Raw genomic sequence first — 19,392 nt, 5'->3', positions numbered from 1 at the left:
ACTCAGACTCACGTCCATCAAGTCCATGATGCCATCCAGCCATCTCATCCTGGGTCATCCCCTTCTCCTCCTGCCCCCAATCTCTCCCAGCATCAGAGTCTTTTCCAATGAGTCAACTCTTTGCATGAGGTGGCCAAAGTACTGGAGTTTCAGCTTTAGCATCATTCCTTCCAAAGAAATCCCAGAGCTGATCTCCTTCAGAATGGACTGGTTGGATCTCCTTGCAGTGCAAGGGACCCTCAAGAGTCTTCTCCAACACCACAGTTCAAACACATCAATTCTTCGGCACTCAGCCTTCTTCACAGTCCAACTCTCACATCCATACATGACCACAGGAAAAACCATAGCCTTGACTAGATAGACCTTAGTTGGCAAAGTAATGTCTCTGCTTTTGAATATACTATCTAGGTTGGTCATAACTTTTCTTCCAAGGAGTAAGCATCTTTTAATTTTGTTTTCATCAAGAGGCTCTTTAATTCATCTTTGCTTTCTGCCACAAGGGTGGTATCTCTGCATATCTGAGGTTATTGATATTTCTCCCAGCAATCTTGATTCCAGCTTATGCTTCATCCAGCCCAGCATTTCACACGATGTACTCTGCATATAAGTTAAATAAGCAGGGTGACAGTATACAGCCTTGATGTACTCCTTTCCCAATTTGGAACCAGTTTGTTGTTTCATATCCAGCTCTAACTGTTGCTTCTTGACCTGCATACAGATCTCTCAGGAGGCAGGTCAGGTGGTCTGGTATTCCCATCTCTTTCAGAATTTTCCAGTTTGTTGTGATCCACACAGTCCAAGGCTTTAATTAATATAGTCAATGAGCAGATTTTTTTCTCGAATTCTCTTGCTTTCTGTATGATCCAGCAGATGTTGGCAATTTGATCTCTGGTTCCTCTGCCTTTTCCAAACCCAGCTTGCACATCTGGAAGTTCTTGGTTCGTGTACTGTTGAAGCCTGGCTTGGAGAATTTTGAGCATTAGTCTGCTAGCGTGTGAAATGAGTGCAATTGTGCGGTAGTTTGAGCATTCTTTGGCATTGCCTTTCTTTGGGATTGGAATGAAAACTGACCTTTTCCAGACCTGTGGCCACTGCTGAGTTTTCCAAATTTGCTGGCATATTGAATGCAGCACTTTCACAGCATCATCTTTTAGGATTTGAAACAGCTCAATTGGAATTCCATCACCTCTACTGCTTTGATGCTTCCTAAGACCCACTTGACTTTGCACTCCAGGATGTCTGGTTCTAGATGAGTGATCACACCATCAAGATTATCTGGGTATGAAGATCTTTTTTGTATAGTTCTTCTGTATATTCTTGCCTCCTCTTCTTAATATCTTCTGCTTCTGTTAGATCCATACCATTTCTGTCCTTTATCGTGCCCATCTTTGCATGAAATGTTCCCTTGGTATCTCTAATTTTCTTGAAGAGATCTCTAGTCTCTCCCATTCTATTGTTTCCCTCTATTTCTTTGCATTGATCACTTAAGGAGGCTTTCTTATCTCTCCTTGCTATTCTTTGAAACTCTGCATTCAAATGGACGTATCTTTCTTTATCTTCTTTACCTTTCACTTCTCTTCTTTTCTCAGCTATTTGTAAGGCCTCCTCAGACAGCCATTTTGCATTTCTTTTTCTTGGGGATGGTCTTGATCGCTGCCTCCTGTACAGTGTCACAAACCTCCATCCATAGTTCTTCAGGCGTGCTGTCTATCAAATCTAATCCCTTGAACTTATTTCTCACTTCCACTGTATAATCGTAAGGGATTTGATTTAGGTCATACCTGAATGGTCTAGTGGTTTTCCCCACTCTTCAACTTAAGTCTGAATTTGGCAATAAGGAGTTCGTGATCTGAGCCACAGTCAGCTCCTGGTCTTGTTTTTGCTGACTGTATAGAGCTTCTGCATCTTCGGCTGCAAAGAATATAATCAATCTGGTTTCGGTATTGACCATTTGGTGATGTCCATGTGTAGAGTCTTCTCTCGTGTTGTTGGAAGAGGGTGTTTACTGACTCTCCCAGGTAAAATTTTTACATGTCAACTGAAATCAAGGTAGACAGGCCCAACAAATAAGTGTATTTGTGGGCCAATGGGTCAGATTACTTCTAGAAATTTTAAGTATATAATAGTGAGTAGGACTGAAGCAATCTCTGTCTTCATGGAGCTCACATTCTAGCAAGGATGACAGATGTTAAGCTCACAGCTACCCCATAGTCCCATAGTCCCATAGGTTTTGGTAGTGGCTTTCCTGGTGGTCCAGTGGTTAAGCCTTCATGCTTCCACTGCAGGGCATGCAGGTTTGACCCTTCAGAAGTTCCGCATGCCATGAGATGCAGTCAAGGAAAAAAAATTTTTTAAGAAAAAAATATATAATTTTTGTAAATGCAATGAAAGAATGACAAAGCTGTAAGAACCTGAGGCAGGAGGAGCTGGCATAGTCTGGAGGGCATCAGACCAGTGAAAGAATTTCTAAAGCAAGCAGCTGGGGAACCTGTGCTGGAAGAATCTAAAATACTCTGTCCTATCTCTTGTCAAAACTTGGTGTGAGGGAAGGTACCTCTATATGTGGTTTCTCAACCTGGCACAGCTGACATCTTGGACTAGAATATTCTTTGGGGGCACTTTCCAGGGGCACTGTGGGAAAGGCTTAGCACCATTCCTGGCCTCTGCCCACTAGATGCCAGCAGGCCCCACAGTTGTAACAACCACAAATATCTCAGCATCACCAAATGTCCCTTGCTGGGAGGGTGGGGATAGAGGGCTAAATCCACCCCTACTCTTTCCCCCCGTTGAGAACCACTGTTGCACATAAAAATTTTTTTATTATGTCTTTACTTATGATTTATCTAAGTCAATACCAGAAACTTAATTTACTCATTCAGTAAACAAGTAATCCGTTGAGTGCTTATTAGGTGCAGGCATTGTGATAGTGGGGGGGTGGGGGACACAGTCATGATCCAAGCCTGTGTTTTCTGGAAGCTGTGTTCTAGTGGGGAGAAATGGACAATCAATTTTAAAACACATAACACTTCAGAAGAAGAAAGTTCTTTCTGATAAGATGACATCTGTACTTGAAAGAAGTCTTAAAAGAAGCTGGGGTGGGGGCAACCCCAGAAGCAAGAGGCAGCGCCCCTGAAGGGCAGTAGTTGACCTCGCCTTTCTGTCTTCAGATCTAACCAAGCTGCTTGTGTTTCAGAGGGTCCTCCACAGAAGGGCAGCTGAACGGACTCCAGAGCAGCCTCAACTCTGCAGCCTTTGTGCCCATCACCAGCTCCACAGGTTAGTCTGGGAGGGGGCAGTGGGGAGGGACCGGGCTCACCCTTCTCTCCTCTGCCTCTGAGGAGAGCTCCCGTTCAGAGAAAGAAGCTTCCCGGGCTTCTGAAGTGTTGGCAAATCGGCATGTGGTCGCTCTCTTCTTTCAGATGATACATTTTAGGATGAAGTGGTTTTTCTGTGCTTAGTTTGGGGTAGATGAAATTTCCCAGTGTGGCAGAGTGTTATCAGATTTGCAGCATTTAGTAAAAATTGCCTATATTTGAAAAAACTTGCCAATGTTTTACCGTTTATGTGGTGTTTCCACACGTAGTATTAGCATCTTACATTAAATCCTCACCGCAGCCCTGTGAGGTATACCCTTGTCCCCTCCACGTGAGCAGAGGCTCAGAAAGTGGAGAGACCTGTGGGAGCTGATCCGTGGGTGCAGATCTGGAGCTGTGGTCCGGGCTGCGTCCTGCCTGCTAATATCACGGTCTTGCCAGGTAGCAGCTGAGGGCCTCAAGCCCGGGGATAGCTTCCTGTGAGTAGCACTTCCTGCCCTCATAAGTCGTCAGAAAACTGAAAGCAAATCCACTATTCGATTCAACAAGTATTTATTTTTGAACACCTCCTATGGGGAAAGTAGCATGCTGGGCAACTGAGACATACGAAGAGTGAACTAGGCCTTCCCTGCGGTCAAGAAACTTAGAGGCTCAGGGAGAGGGAGGTTGACGGGATATGGATGCAGGAGGGAATGCCAGGCACTGGGGATACAGAGAATAATAGTAGACAGTGTTGCTGTGTGTCAGGCACACTTCTGAATGCTTCACATGTCATAACTCATCTGTTCACAAAGCACACGTGTAATATGGGAGCTGTATTCCCTGTTTTACAGCTGAAGAAATAAAGGCACAGACGACAGATTATGAACCATAATCCAAATTCCCACAGTTGGTCAGTGGTGGAGCAGTATTTGAACCCAAGCAACTTGGCCCAGGCTCTTTAGGGATAAAAGAGGGCTTCCTAGAGGAAGATGTGTCTAAACTGGGGTCTGACTCTGACAGGTCAGCCGGGAGAGGGGTGGCCTGGGGTGGAAGGAGGTCCAGGAAGAGAGACCAGTGTGGGCAAAGGCCAGTGAGGGAAGGGGGCTGGTGGTGAAATGGTACTGTGTTCTGGGAGCCCCCTTGTATCAGTGTGGCTGGGAACTAGGGCCTCTGAGCAGGGGGCTTAAGGGCAGGGTGCAAGGGTGTATGTGTGTGATACAATACACCTTAAAATGATGACAAGATTGTTAAGGAATCTGGTTCATTTGCCTATATCATGGGGATAATTATTAATACATACACCTCATAGGCTTACTATATAGAGAGAAAGGCTCTATAACTGCACCCAAGTCAGATAATAATATGAAAAGAGTATAGATTTTGTTTTCCACTTAAATTCTTCAAACCTAAATTCAAGAAATAGTTGATGGGTATATAACTCCCCCCACTTTCCCCCTAAAAAGAACTCCTAGAACATGGTAGTTATTTTTAAGGAGGTTAAATTTCCACCTGGAACTCTTATGGCCTGAGAAGTGGGAGGTTAAGAGAACCATGGCCTACCTGGAATGATTTCCATGAGATAGAGCTCTTAGAGCCTCGGCAGCTCTTCAGATTTGCTGAGGCTGGAGAGGTTTACAAAGCTTAGGAGATCCAGGAAACCTACCTATTTCGTCTGCATGTCTTTGATACATTAAGTATGAAACTGAACTCTTTGCATGCACTCTGGCTGAGGAAGTTGGAAATTTGAGTGACCAGTCAGGTCACGCTTCCAGCATCTTGATCACGAAGTAGTGTTGACTGACTGTTGACGGTTCTTAGAAGTCTCTGTAACAGTTGTACTGAATCTGGTATTGCTGTAAAACCATAGGACCAAGGGGAAGTTGTACTCCTGGTTCTCCTAAGCTTTAGTTATCTATGAATACGTCTCTCCGTGCTTCTAACTAAAGATGAGTGCGTTGTCTTCCCACCTTGTTTACATGGCCTTCTGCGGACTGCTTTTGTCTCCAAATGACTCTGGGCCTCTAAAGTCCTTTGAATTTGTTCTCTTCCATGACTCCCTTGGGGTTCTTGATCCTTAGAGAAATGCTGATGAATGTGCGGTAACTAAGGTTCAGGCATTTTCCAGACTTCCCAATAAATGCTTTACCTGAGCAATATAATAATAACTAAATAACTACCTGGCACTTCAGTGTTTCGCCCACAAATTATCTGTTTTTCTGTGTTACACGTAGATTTAAAGGCATTATTCTGGGGGTTCAGAAGCACATCCTATAAAAAGGAGGAGGTTAGGCTGCTATTAAAAGCATTTTTCTTTAAACCCACAAGAAGGGAGAACAACCCCCATAATAAGTCAGAAGGTTTGCACGTCTCTCCGAGAGTTGGGAAGTTTTCCTGTACAGGGCTCATTAAACTGCCTGTAAAAGGTGTTTTAGCTCCTGTCTGGTCCAGTTAACTCAGTGATTGAGTCCATGAATGTAGCAAAAGTCTGCTTCCTGACCTCTTGCCCCTTCCCCAAGTCTAGCCAACCAGGCCTTTAAGCTGTGTGACCCTGTTCGTCAGGCCATCTGAACAAGATAGCAGTTCATCCCAGGGTGCTGTTGAAAAACCACTCAAAAGTCCTTTCCCATTGACGGTGGCCTAGTGACATTCTTTTTGTTCTGAACATTAAATGAGGTAGTGAACGTGAAAGCTCTTAGCAGAGTACCTGGAATGCTCCGTGAATGTTACTTTTCCTTGACTTCCCTACCTCCAGCTATATTCTGTGTGTGCTCTGGAAGGGAAGGTGTAGAGTCAGCAGATTTGGAAATTTGAGAAGGAAGCTGGAATGAGGGCCTTTGGCTCAAAGCCAAAGCCACTGGCCCTCCTCCTTTATAAGCATGGTGTTCTTCTTGAGTTCCGAAGTGGTGACGGTGAACGAAAATAGCAGAGCGCAACAGATTAGATAACTGGCATTTCTCTCATGCTGATCTGATGGTGCAAACTACCATTGTTGTAGGGCCTGAAGCCATACCAGCTGCCTTCATCCCTGTCCCTTCGCTCCCCCCCATGCTTTTCCTGTCCTGGAGCCCAGCCTCCATATACACTCCCCCAGGCTTTTTTTTTTTTTAAGCTCTTGTGGAACTATAGTCAGAGAAAGGAACCTTACCTGGCCTTTCGAACACCAGTGCTGGATTTCATTTACAAGTAGTGAAGCGGTGTCCTCTGCTAAGCATTGGTCATGTGGGGCCCTGGTAAAATTCTGTGTTGCTTTATGATTTTTGCATGGGGACAGGCAGCAGCACCTCAGTGTGCCTCTGCCTGCCTGCTTTGTTGTCTCTGGGACAATAAGAGAAAGGAACTTATTTCAATATACAGTAAAGCCAGTGGAAGTCAAACCCTAAGGATCTAGAAATCACTTTGACTTTCAAATGAAATTATTTGCCTGGCCGCTCTCGGCAGGATGACCTATTTTTCACTCTCAGATTCTTATTCTTTTCACATGCATTGTACAGTTGTTGGAGATCCAGGGTGGCTTTGGAGTATAATAAATTAATAAAAATAAACAAACCCTTGAGATTCTTGCCATAGTGTCTTATACATTTCACTGCTCCCAAAACGTTGTTCTCTCCCCAGAGCCAGAGGGACAAGAATTTGCGTTTATTACCCACTCTTAACATGGTTAGAAACCAAGAGAGAGAGGATAGATTCGATGTTCGGCAGGAAATGGGGCGCCAGCATCGGGGTGAACGATGGTCCCCTAAAGCCTAGTTTTAGATTTGACCTCTTGTCCTTTCAGCCAAGATTAAATAAAGTGTTAAGTGGGGGTTTCTCTTACATTTTTCAGGATCTTTGGAAGCTCCCCAGGTTATTTTCGCCAGATCCAAACCCTTGCCCACACAATCTGGAGCCCTTGCTACAGTTATAGGACACAGAAAACCAAAGTCGGTGAAGTCAGGGCCAATTTAAGGTAACAGTAAGAAATAAGAGCTTATTTTTTTTTTATTATAACTTGCTGACTTTATGCCACAGCAAGAGTATTAATAGCTATCAAGAGAAGTGATAGTTTCTCAAAATGACAAGGAAATTGGCATTTTATAAAAACCGAAGCTCAGAAGGACTCTCCAAAATTGTGGGTCCAAGTTAAGCTACCGCTATCTTGCTTCTGTGTTGACCTACCAGTAGGTGGCGCTGTGGCAGTAAGAAATCTCCTTAACTCTTCTGGAGGCTTTTGATTAAAAGTATGGGGGCATTGAGGCCAATCAAAGAAAGAAACTAAAACCGTAATTGAGTTATTCACAAATAAAATGTAACAGGATGTGTTGAAAAGCATGATATTTGAAGATCAAATTGCAGTAGCATCTAAAGAAGATGAATATTTATTATTAAAGAAAACTTTTAGGCTACAGTTGAGTAATTTGTGAATTGGACTTTGAGATAATAACAGGAGATAGGCAAAGGAAAAATTTTTTTTTAATTTTTTGGAAAGATTGATTAATTATGCTTCTTTCTGAGTTAAGATAAACATATACTATAACTGGAAGAAAAACAAAACTATCACTCCATCCTACCACTTGTCCAAGAAAAGCTCCTTCACTGAAAGAGTGCCCTGACTTGATCTCGTGAGGTTATACCCACACTTCACCAGTGCTACCCCCGCCAGTATTTTGTTCCCCACTCTCACTTCCAGAAAATTCTATGAAACCACAAAATTTTGATGATTCCTTTCCTCTTTGCTCTACCCTACACACTAAAGCATTAATGGCACACCTGCTATGAGCTTAATACCCCTCTTACCTCTAGTGGAATATTTATAAACTTACTTGAGAAGCATTATTCATCAAACTACCCCAGGAGAGGCAAAGGAGGGAGGAAAATTATTTATCCACCACAGGATTCATTTACATTGGATCCAAAAGCTTCAAATATCTTTACCCAGCCCATCTAAACTCTTTCCAAAAAGGAATGAGAAGAGAGGAGGGAACACCAAAATCCACGGCTTGGTCATCTACCAAAATGTGCCAGAGAAACTGAAAACAGCCAGAGTGCCATTGGTAACACTTACCCAGTGGTCCTTCAGTCCTGATACTAAGCAGCCCATCCAGTGAGGAGCAACTCATAAAATATAGAAACCTAGAGCAAGAAGACCAGTGTTTCCTTCAGGAGACTGGCAGCCAGGAGAATGAATATGACATCAAGCTCCAAACCAAACCAGCGGCCTGCCAAGAAGTACTAATGTCCCTCCATGTCCAGGACTCTGAGACTTGGACTTGCCTCAGTTGTAATATCACTTTCCTTGAGCCTATTTCATTAGTAGCCCTTACAATCCACCCAGAACATACACTGGCGACATAGGCTCATCAACAGAGAAGCCCCGGGAAAGAGCTCGTCTCTCAACACTTAAATCTCCATTGCAAACACAGATCCCGCTGAGCCTGAGCTGTACATAAGCTAGGGATGGGGAGGGGGGCGCTGTGCCAAGGGGGTGAGACCACACGCCAAGTGTGTATGGGCCCAGAAGACAGTGGGTGCAGTATAACTGTGGGGAGGCCCTGGGGGCAGGCCCGCCAGCCCAGCAGATGGCAGTGGGCTGCCTCTCCTTGAGCCAGGGGAGTTAGGTGGTTTACAAAGTGAGGAGGCAGAACCCCAGGAGTCCACAGCCCATCACCCAGACACGTGCTTTATTCCCATTTAAATGCAGTGTAGACAGAATCACTGCTTGGGCAGCGGTCCCTTTAGCCACAGTCATGAAGGAAGGTCATCACCAGCTCTCCAAATATGGGTTTAGAGATGCAGTCAAGTTAAATTCAAGGATTTTGATATGTGTTTGCATAGCATGTTTTATAAGACTGAAAAAATACCAGTTGTTCTTATCAAAAAATGAGAAAGATGTGCTGAAGGATATTGGGGACTCAAGACTGTTTAAGATCCTCAATATGCTGCCCCAGGCAAGTGGCATATTTAAAATCACGCACTGTTCTGTGTCTTCTTAGATTCTTTATTGTCAATTTGGCATCCATTCATCTCAGAGTCTATTATGTCAACTCTATTTTCTTGATGCTTTGGCATTTGGGGACTTACAGACTGCCCCTGCCAGGCAAGCTAATTCCTAAAGATAATGACAACTTGCCCACATATGTGTCCTTCATATACAAACCAGTCAATCCCAAGTTTATATCCCTGACTATCTCTTTATCTAATTCTTCCATGACAAGTCAAAATTTCCCTTGCCCTAAGTCACTCTGGGACTAGGGGCCAAGCAAATAGATACCACCCCTATAGCCCAAAGCCCACCAGAATTATTTAAACTAGCCAGTCTTACGCTGTTTACCCTGCCCCGCCTCACCTTTCCCAAGGAAACTCCAAATAAAGCTCTGGCCTAGATTTTGCCCTCACCTCTGTCTTCCAAATACACTGACGTTTGCCCCTGGATGGTGGGCATGACCCCCTGTCTAGGACCTACGACCAAAATCAACTTCATCCTGCCAGGCCTTGTTCATACCCCCTCCTTAGCCGTGCTGACTTCAGCATACCATACCCACCCTGTACTTTCTTAGAAGACATCAGTAGGAAGAATAGCTTTGATTTGTTGTACAAGGAACCAGGAAAAAATCTGAATCAATTAGGTTTGTATCACCCAGTTCTTCGCAACTGGTCTTAGTACTTCATTATAGGCTGTGTTGCACAAGTGATGTTTGAACAGTAGGTGATTTGCTAGTCTCAATCTGGCTGCAGCCACACAAGAAGGATGTGGATCCCTCTACAGGGCAAAATCGCCTGGCTGCCAGCCATTGAAATTTCATGCTTTCCTGTCCTGAGGCCTCTTTCATTTCATGTAGTAACTCTTTCTACATTCAGCAACAAAAGTCAGGCATAGCTGAACAACCTGGGTGGAAATGGGGGGTAGGAAACAGCCCGTCTTTCAGTTTGAGGGGAAATGGTGGGGGGTGGGGTGCTTCTAAGAACCCACCCAAAGGGGGTTCATTTGCCTTAAAGAGAATCCGGGAACTCTGTTTCTGAAAGGGATTAAGAAAGGGACTACTGAGATAACATCTGAAAATGGATATTGTCTCTTGCTGAGCTGGCAAAGTCCCAAGAGAGGAGTGATGATTCTTCAATTGTTAACAATTACTACCTTGTTATAAAGAGAGGAGAGAAGTGCGGTGGCTCCTTTCTCAACTTACATTTGTATTAAGGAAGAACAATCACCTTCTGGAAAAAAGTTGCCTGGCACCCTGGATTGTCAGAGCTCTCCCTACCATTGCATCTTGTAGCAGGTCTGTGCTGTCCTGTGTGGTATCCATTCTCGTGGGGTGGAAAAAGATCCTGTTTATTCTTGCAGTCCTGAATTGGGCAGGCAACCAGCATAAAGTTACCTTACCCTGGGAGCCTTTATACTTTATCGCTACAAGTTATCAATCTATACTCCGTGGTTATTCATCCAGTGAACCCACACATCGTGCTTCTGGCTTCAATGAGATGCTTGTTATAGGCACATACTTTTGCTCTGCCATCCTTTTATCCTTAGGACATAATTGCTCCTAAACGTTCTAAAGAAAGAAAACGGCATGCTAAGCCATGCCTGTCTTTGGAAAAAGCAAGTTTTGCCCGTGGAAATATTTACAGCTCTGCTTGCCCGACCTGTAGAATTGGAACTGGGTCCCAAAGAGTGTGTAGGTAGGTAATGCAAGGTGTGGAGAATGGTGACTTGAAGTATATTGCCCTGTGGGCATGATTCACATTTATATTTGTTCTGTATTCTTTCAAGTTAGGATTACAAGGCAAAAGACTCAGACTCTCTTAAGTTCCCAGAATGAAGATCATCACTAGGAAAGCAATGGTCTCTTACAGTTCTTGGATCTCATCTTTGGACATGCAGGTATGTCCATTTAGGGCTTCTGTAAGTATCAGGGAGCCCTCTTCTCTTGAAACCTATACCCAGGTTAACTGGTTATGCGATACCAAAGAGGAGCAGCTTGAATGTGTGGAATGTCCCTTCAGCTTCATCAATAAAACATAGCACGTATCGCCAGTATAAAATGGGGATATACCTGAGAAATCCAACCTGGTTGTCAGGGTGTGAAGAAGAAAGTCAGCTGGTTAGAGGCTGCTATTTTAGTGTTGCTTGTTTGTTGGTTGGCTTTTGTTGTTGGGTAGAAGAATCACTCTTTTTATTTTTTTGTATCAGTGGGATTAAAAAATGACTTTCCTCCCTGCTATTCACTTCTAGTTTGCTTCCCAGGGAAAATTAAGATATGTGACAAGACATTTGATGAGTTATTTTTTAATTTTTTATGGCTGAGCTGCAAATCTTAGTAAATAATGAATCATTCATAGTTAATCTTCAGACGTTAAAATTTGCAATTTCTAGAAATGTGACTTCTCTCAGGCCTTGTATTTTCTATTTACTCATCCTTTCTACTGTTCTCCACTGTAAATCGCCATTATTCATGGTACCTATCCTTACCCTCCTCTTTTCATGCCGAGGATTTGGGTTGTCTACAATAACCCTTTGATTATCGAGATGAGAAAGGCCCTCAGTTTACCTCTGTTACAGAAGGTTATTCGGAGAAGGCAATGGCACGCCACTCCAGTACTCTTGCCTGGAAAATCCCATGGACAGAAGAGCCTGGTAGGCTGCAGCCCATGGGGTCGAGAAGAGTCGGACATGACTGAGCGACTTCACTTTCACTTTTCACTTTCATGCATTGGAGAAGGAAATGGCAACCCACTCCAGGGTTCTTGCCTGGAGAATCCCAGGGACGGGCGAGCCTGGTGGGCTGCCGTGTATGGGGTTGCAGAGAGTTGGACACGACTGAAGTGACTTAGCAGCAGCAGAAAGTTATTGTACATAAGCTCAGGGGAGAGACAGTCTCAAAAGTCAGACCTCATGAAAACCTGCAGCCTTATCTGGGACAGTTAGCAGCTATGGTGGCTAAATGACGAGTCTGTTAGGCCATCCCTATGACCAGGTCGTCTGTTGTCTCCTCAGCAACTAGCTTTCATCGTTCTCGTGTGAACAGCCCATGACCGTTACTCGTGGCTCGACCTCTCTGTGTGATTCTTTCTCTCCCCACTTGCTGTGTTCAGCTTTAAAAGACAGAATCAAAATATTTTCCATTCGCTCATCTAGCAAAGTGTCACTGGTGTGCAGAACTAAAGTTAGGTAGCTGCTGCCTTTCAGATGTCAGGCTGCTTCTAGTGTTAGCCTGATTATGTGATTAAAAAGTTTCCAGTCTATGCACGGCTGGCAATTTTCATCAGCTGAGATTGTAGCTAGGCAGATATAGCATAGACATCTCATCTCTAGCAGAGTCTTAAAAAATATAAAACCATGTGTAATAAAATAATATAAAGAGAAAATCAAGGCCAAGAAGTATGTATTTCAAATTTTTCAAATATCAGACCAAGTAAAATTACTATAACTGAGGTTGAATCTGGTTCTGAATCTCCTAACAACCAGGACAAAATGGAAAGTGTGATGAATAAAAGTATATAATTCTCATTATCAAAAAGGAAGAAATACCCTGGGGGAAAATTAAGCTTCTTCCTAGCTCCTACTCTAAAACCTGTATTTTCCTACTTTACGCAGAGGACACCGAACGACCCTGAATGAATAATAGTGCCCTCAACATCCTAACATAACAGAAGTAGGTCACGTTTCTTGGCGTGACCAACAGTGAAGGCAAAATATTTCAGTGCATGTCAACAAAGACAGTTTTGTGAAGGACAAAACTAATATAATCTAAGTTTCTTTGTGGTCCAACATAATCCAAGTGTAAAGGACTGGTTATTTAGAGGACTGGATGGATAGCATATGCCACAGACAATCCAAAAATACAACTCATTGCAATATTGATGGCTTAGTAAGAGCTAGTTGTGCTCTTAGGCTAAAGTCCAGACACCTGGTCTTCTACATTACTGGTTGAAGATGCCTCTATATGCTTTGGGAAACAGGTGGCGCAGGTAACATTTTGTGAGCACTGTGGAGGCTAAGTGATATTCTCACCCCATCATATGGCATATTTCTTCTCTGTGCCTTTATTTGTACGTAGTTTCCTCCCCTTTCGCATGCCCAATCTGACTTAGATGCTTTCTGACTCTGCTTGAGTGGAACCCTGTGATTGCCTCTACTAGAATGTCACACTTGCAACATTCTAATATCCTCAGGGATCACTTGACTCTTTCCGCCACTGGACTATGATTCCCTGGAAGGCAAGGATCAGCTGTGATTTGACGCTGAAACCCCAAGGCTTAGCACAATGCCCAGCCAGTAGTAGGGGCTTAAAAAATTCAGGTTGAATAGATGAACGAGTGGAATTTCATGTTTCTGTCTGTGTGTATTCTTTTGCCAACATCTGGAGTACCTATTCACCTATACAGATGTCTCTTATCCTTTAAGGATCCAGTTAAGTTTTTTCCCCTCCAATAATCCTTACTCATGTAATTACCTTTGTCTTGCCATTTGTTTAAAATCCCTGGAGCACTTATATTTTATACCACAAAGTTCAATGCTTCAAGTATTTTGTCATCTTTTATCACTACTTACTTCTGGAGCAAATTGCCTCTTTCAGTAGGACCAGAAATCATTGAGCGCGGGATTATGTTCTGTAAATTTCTTAAGTTTCTAGCAATATCCAAAATGCATTACCTTGTAGTATCAGCCCTTAAGAAAAAAAAATACTTAACACACATAAAATTATTCTGGAAAATAGTTTATGCCCTTTATTCTCCTCACTTTAAAGTAAAATGCTTAATCTTAGAAGATTACAATGAAAATTTTATAAATAAAGCATTTTACTATTAAATTGTCTTCAAAACTAAAATCACCTACCTTATAAATTACCTAGTGTTTCTAACCTATTTCTTGCACTACTTCCTACAAAATAATGACTGATCATTACTTTTCAGATAACAACCTCAAACACATTCATAACCTTGCTATATTCAGTTACAGTGCAGAATTCAGGATAAAGATGTTCTGTTTTTAGACACATCAAGGATCTCTTTATAACAATTAAAATGAGGTATAGTTTTTGAAAACTGTTATCCTTCAGCTTTTTTTCCTTCTGTACTAACTAATTGGAGCTCTTTAACGTTATCACATAGATCAGGTCTCAACACTGAAGTGTCTTTTTTATTCTCTTCTGAACTCTCCATGAATTCTTTTTTTTTTTTTTTTTTTTAACTTGGCTGCCCTGGGTCTTCTTTGATGCATGAGCTGGGTACTCTCTAGTTGCAGTGTGCAGGCTTCTCATTGCAGTAGCTTTCTCTTGTTGCAAAGCACATGCTCTCGAGCATGTGGACTCAGTAGCTGTGGTGTGTGAGCTCATTTGCCCCACATCATGTGGGGTCTTCAGACCAGGGATCGAACCCATGTCTCTTGCATTGGTAGGCGAATTCTTAACCACTGGACCACCAGGGAAGTTCTCCATGAGTTCTTTAGGCGCCTCTTAAATTGTATAATACCTGATACTGGACACTGTAATATTAGAGCTCTGCTTAGTATTGATTATATTTTAAAATTTGATTGTATTTTAAAATTTTAATAGTATTCTCAAAACCAAAACTTAAAGTTCTCTCAGCCCTTATTACCTCTTACCTTTCCTACTTCCTCTTCCTTCAAGTTCAGCGCCATATGCCAATATCACTGGCATCATCAACAACAATACCTAGCTTTTGTAAGAATTCCAGTGTAAACTGGAAAGAGCATAACTCTGAGCTAGAGTGACCTTTCTGGGCTCTACCACTTCCCACTTGGCAGCCATGGGCTAAATCACATAACCTCTTTGAATCAGTTTTTTCATCTGTACTTTAAGCAAAAAAGCATCAACCTTAGGAATTCCCTGGTGGTCCACTGGTGAGGACTCCATTCTTCCGCTGCAGAGGGGGACAGGTTTGATCCCTGGTTGGGGCACTAAGGACCCACATGCCCATGTGACCAAAAAAAAAAAAAATCAATCTTGCAGGATTGATGGAAAGATTACAGATTGCCTCAACAACAAAAACTAATCAACATGACTTATAAAGGAGCAAAGGACTGGAAATAGGCATTTCTCCAAGGGAGATATGCAAAGGGCCAATAAGCACATGAAAATATGCTCAATATCACTAATCATAAAGGAAATACAAAGCACAATCATAATGAGATATTACTTTATACTCATTAGGATGGCAACTATTTACAAAAATATATATATATAGAAAATAACTAGTTTTGGCAAGGAAATTGGAGAAATGGAAATCTTGTGTGTACCATTGGTGAGAATGTAAAATGGTGCAGCCTCATATGGTGCTTCCTTAAAAAATTAAAAACAGAATGACTGTATAATTCAGCAGTTTTACTTCTGTGTATATACCCAAGAGAACTGAAGGCAGAGTCTTGAACATATGTTTGTATGCCCATATTCATAGCAACATTATTCTCAATAGCTACAGGGTAGAAACAACCCAGGTGTCCATCGATGGATCATAGATAAACAAATGTGGTTATACATATACAATGAAATGTTATTATTTAAGGATAATATTATTATCCTTAAGAAGGAAAGAATTTCTGCACTGCAACATGAATGAACCTTGAGGACATTATGCTGAATTAGTTAAGCCAGTCAGAAAATGACAAATACTGTGTCATTCCACTTATGTGTGGTGGGACCTAGAGTCATCAAATTCACAGAGACAGAAAGTAGAATGATGGTTGCCAGCTTTTTTCTGGTGATTAGTGATGTTCCGCATCTTCTCAGATAGCTATTGTCCATTTGTATGTATCTTTTGGAAAAAGTGTCTATTCAGAAAACCCTAAAGACTCCACCAGAAAATTACTAGATCTAATTAATGAATATAGTAAAGTTGCAGGATATAAAATCAACACACAGAAATCCCTTGCATTCCTATACACTAACAATGAGAAAACAGAAAGAGAAATTAAGGAAACAGTTCCATTCACCATTGCAACGAAAAGAATAAAATACTTAGGAATATATCTACCTAAAGAAACAAAAGACCTATATATAGAAAACTATAAAACGCTGGTGAAAGAAAGCAAAGAGGAAACAAATAGATGGAGAAATATACCGTGTTCATGGATTGGAAGAATCAATATAGTGAAAATGAGTATACTACCCAAAGCAATCTATAGATTCAATGCAATCCCTATCAAGCTACCAATGGTATTTTTCAGAGAACTAGAACAAATAATTTCACAATGTGTATGCAAATACAAAAAACCTCAAATAGCCAAAGCAATCTTGAGAAAGAAGAGTGGAACTGGAGGAATCAACCTGCCTGACTTCAGGCTGTACTATAGAGCCACAGTCATCAAGACAGTATGGTACTGGCACAAAGCCAGAAATATAGATCAGTGGAACAAAATAGAAAGCCCAGAGATAAATCCACACACCTGTGGTCACCTTATCTTTGACAAAGGAGGCAAGAATATACAATGGAGAAAAGACAATCTCTTTAATAAGTGGTGCTGGGAAAACTGGTCAATGACTTGTAAAAAAAATGAAACTAGAACACTTTCTAACACCATACACAAAAATAAACTTAAAATGGATTAAAGATTTAAACATAAGACCAGAAACTATAAAACTCCTAGAGGAAGACATAGGCAGAACACTCTCTGACATAAATCACAGCAGGATCCTCTATGACCCACCTCCCAGAATATTGGAAATAAAAGCAAAAGTAAACAAATGGGACCTAATTAAAATTAAAAGCTTTTGCACAACAAAGGAAACTATAAGCAAGGTGAAAAGACAGCCTTCCGAATGGGAGAAAATAATAGCAAATGAAGCAACTGACAGAGAATTAATCTCAAAAATATACAAGCAACTCCTGTAGCTCAATTCCAGAAAAATAAACGACCCAATAAAAAACTGGGCCAAAGAACTAAACAGATATTTCTCCAAAGAAGACATGCAGATGGCTAACAAACACATGAAAAGATGCTCAACATCACTCATTATTAGAGAAATGCAAATCAAAACCACAATGAGGTACCATCTCACGCCAGTCAGAATGGGTGGGATCCAAAATTCTACAAGCAATAAATGCTGCAGAGGGTGTGCCGAAAAGGGAACCCTCTCACACTGTTGGTGGAAATGTAAACTACTACAGCCACTATGGAGAACAGTATGGAGATTCCTTAAAAAACTGGAAATAGAACTGCCATATGACCCAGCAATCCCACTGCTGGGCATACACACCAAGGAAGTGGGAATTGAAAGAGACGTGTGTACCCCAATGTTCATCACAGCACTGTTTATAATAGCCAGGACATGGAAGCAACCTAGATGTCCATCAGCAGATGAATGGATAAGAAAGCTGTGGTACATACACACAATGGAGTATTACTCAGACATTAAAAAGAATACATTTGAAAATCTGTTCCAATGAGGCGGATGAAACGAGCCTATTATGCAGAGTGAAGTAAGCCAGAAAGAAAAACACCAATACAGTATACTAATGCATATATATGGAATTTAGAAAGATGGTAACGATAATCCTGTATGGGAGATAGCAAAAGAGACACAGATGTATAGAACAGTCTTTTGGACTCTGGGAGAGGGCAAGGGTGGGATGGTTTGGGAGGATGGCATTGAAACATATATATTATCATATGTGAAACAAATCACCAGTCCAGGTTTGATGCATGATACAGGTTACTCGGGGCTGGTGCACTGGGATGACCCAGAGGGAGGGGATGGGGAGGGAGGTGGGAGGGAGTTCAGGATGGGGAACACATGTACACTCATGGTGGATTCAAGTCAATGTATGGCAAAACCGATATAATATTGTCAAGTAATTAGCCTCCAAAATATAAATAAAAATTTTTTAAAGTGTCTATTCAGATTCTCTGCCCATTTTTAATTGGATTGTTTCATTTTACTGCTATTGAGTGATATAGGGTTTTATATATATATATTATATATATATATATGAAAGTTTTGGATATTAACTGCTTATCAGATATATGACTTACAAATATTTTCTCCCACTCCATAAGTTGCCTTCATTTTGTTGATCATTTCTTTTGCTGTGCAGAAGTTTTTTAGTTTAATATAGTCTTACTTGTTTATTTTTGCTTTTGTTGCCTTTGGTGTCAAATCCAAAAAATCATCTCCAAGATTGATGTCACTTCATGGCAAGTAGATGGGGGAAAGTGGAAACAGTGACAGATTTTATTTTCTTGGGCTCCAAAATCACTGTGGACGATGACTGCAGCCATGAAACTAAAAGGTGCTTGCTCCTTGGAAGGAAAGCTATGACAAATATAGATAGTGTATTAAAAAGCAGAGACATCACTTTGCTGACAGAGGTCCGTATAATCAAAGCTGTGGTTTTTCCAGCAGTCCTGTATGGATGTGAGAGCTGGACCATAAAGGAGGCTGAGCGCCGAAGAATTGATGCTTTTGAACTGTGGTGCTGCAGTAGACTCCTGAGAGTCCCTTTGACGGCAAGGAGATCAAACCACTCAGTCCTTAAGGAAATCAACCCTGAATAGTCATTGAAAGGACTGATGTTGAAGATGAAACTTCAATACTTTGGCCATCTGATGTGAAGAGCTGACTCACTGGAAAAGACTGTGACACTGTGGAAATATAGACGGCAGGAAGAGAAGGGAGAGACAGAGGAGAATAAGATGGTTGGATGGTATCACTGACTCAATGGACATGAGTTTGAGCTAACTCTGGGAGATAGTGAAGGACAGGGAAGCCTGGCATGCTGCAGTCCATTGGGTCGCAAAGAATTGGACACAACTTAGCAACTAAACAACAACAAGATTGATGCCAAGGACCTTACTTGCTATGTTTTCTTCTAGGAGTTTTACAGTTTCAAGTCTTATGTTCAAGTCTGCAGTCCATTTTTAATTAATTCTTGAGTATGGTATAAGACAGTGATCCAGTGTCTTTTTTGCATGTGGCTGTCTAGTTTTCATAACACTGTTTATTGAAGAGATTATCCTTTCCCAATTGTATATTCTTGGCTCCTTTGTCCTAAATTAATTGGTCGTATCTGCATGAATTCATTCCTGGGCTTTCTATTCTGTTTCATCGATCTATGTGTCTGTTTTTATGCCAGAACCACACTGTTTTGATTACTGAAGCTGTGT

The 19,392-nt window shown here is 41.7% G+C and overlaps 1 protein-coding gene across 10 annotated transcripts in view; it reads left to right on the top strand.

Moving 5' to 3' along the window:
- The window catches only part of TTLL5 (tubulin tyrosine ligase like 5), a 308,459-nt gene that overhangs the window by 252,695 nt on the left and 36,372 nt on the right, over positions 1-19,392 (top strand). For 8 of the 10 annotated variants that reach the window (XM_040226042.1, XM_040226046.1, XM_040226045.1 and 5 more), the window contains 2 exons: positions 3,194-3,276; positions 7,120-7,242. In XM_040226042.1, the coding sequence (XP_040081976.1) occupies positions 3,194-3,276; positions 7,120-7,241 (205 nt within the window). In that variant the 3' untranslated portion in view covers position 7,242. The remainder of the gene's footprint in view (positions 1-3,193; positions 3,277-7,119; positions 7,243-19,392) is intronic. The other 2 variants (XM_040226048.1, XM_040226047.1) reach the window with 1 other exon arrangement.

This window comes from Oryx dammah, unplaced genomic scaffold (genome assembly GCF_014754425.2).
Source record: "Oryx dammah isolate SB20612 unplaced genomic scaffold, SCBI_Odam_1.1 HiC_scaffold_26, whole genome shotgun sequence".
In the NCBI taxonomy this organism is placed as follows: Eukaryota; Metazoa; Chordata; class Mammalia; order Artiodactyla; family Bovidae; genus Oryx; species Oryx dammah.
The sequence above is the reverse complement of the archived record's forward strand: the minus strand, read 5'-3'. Positions and strand labels throughout refer to the sequence as shown.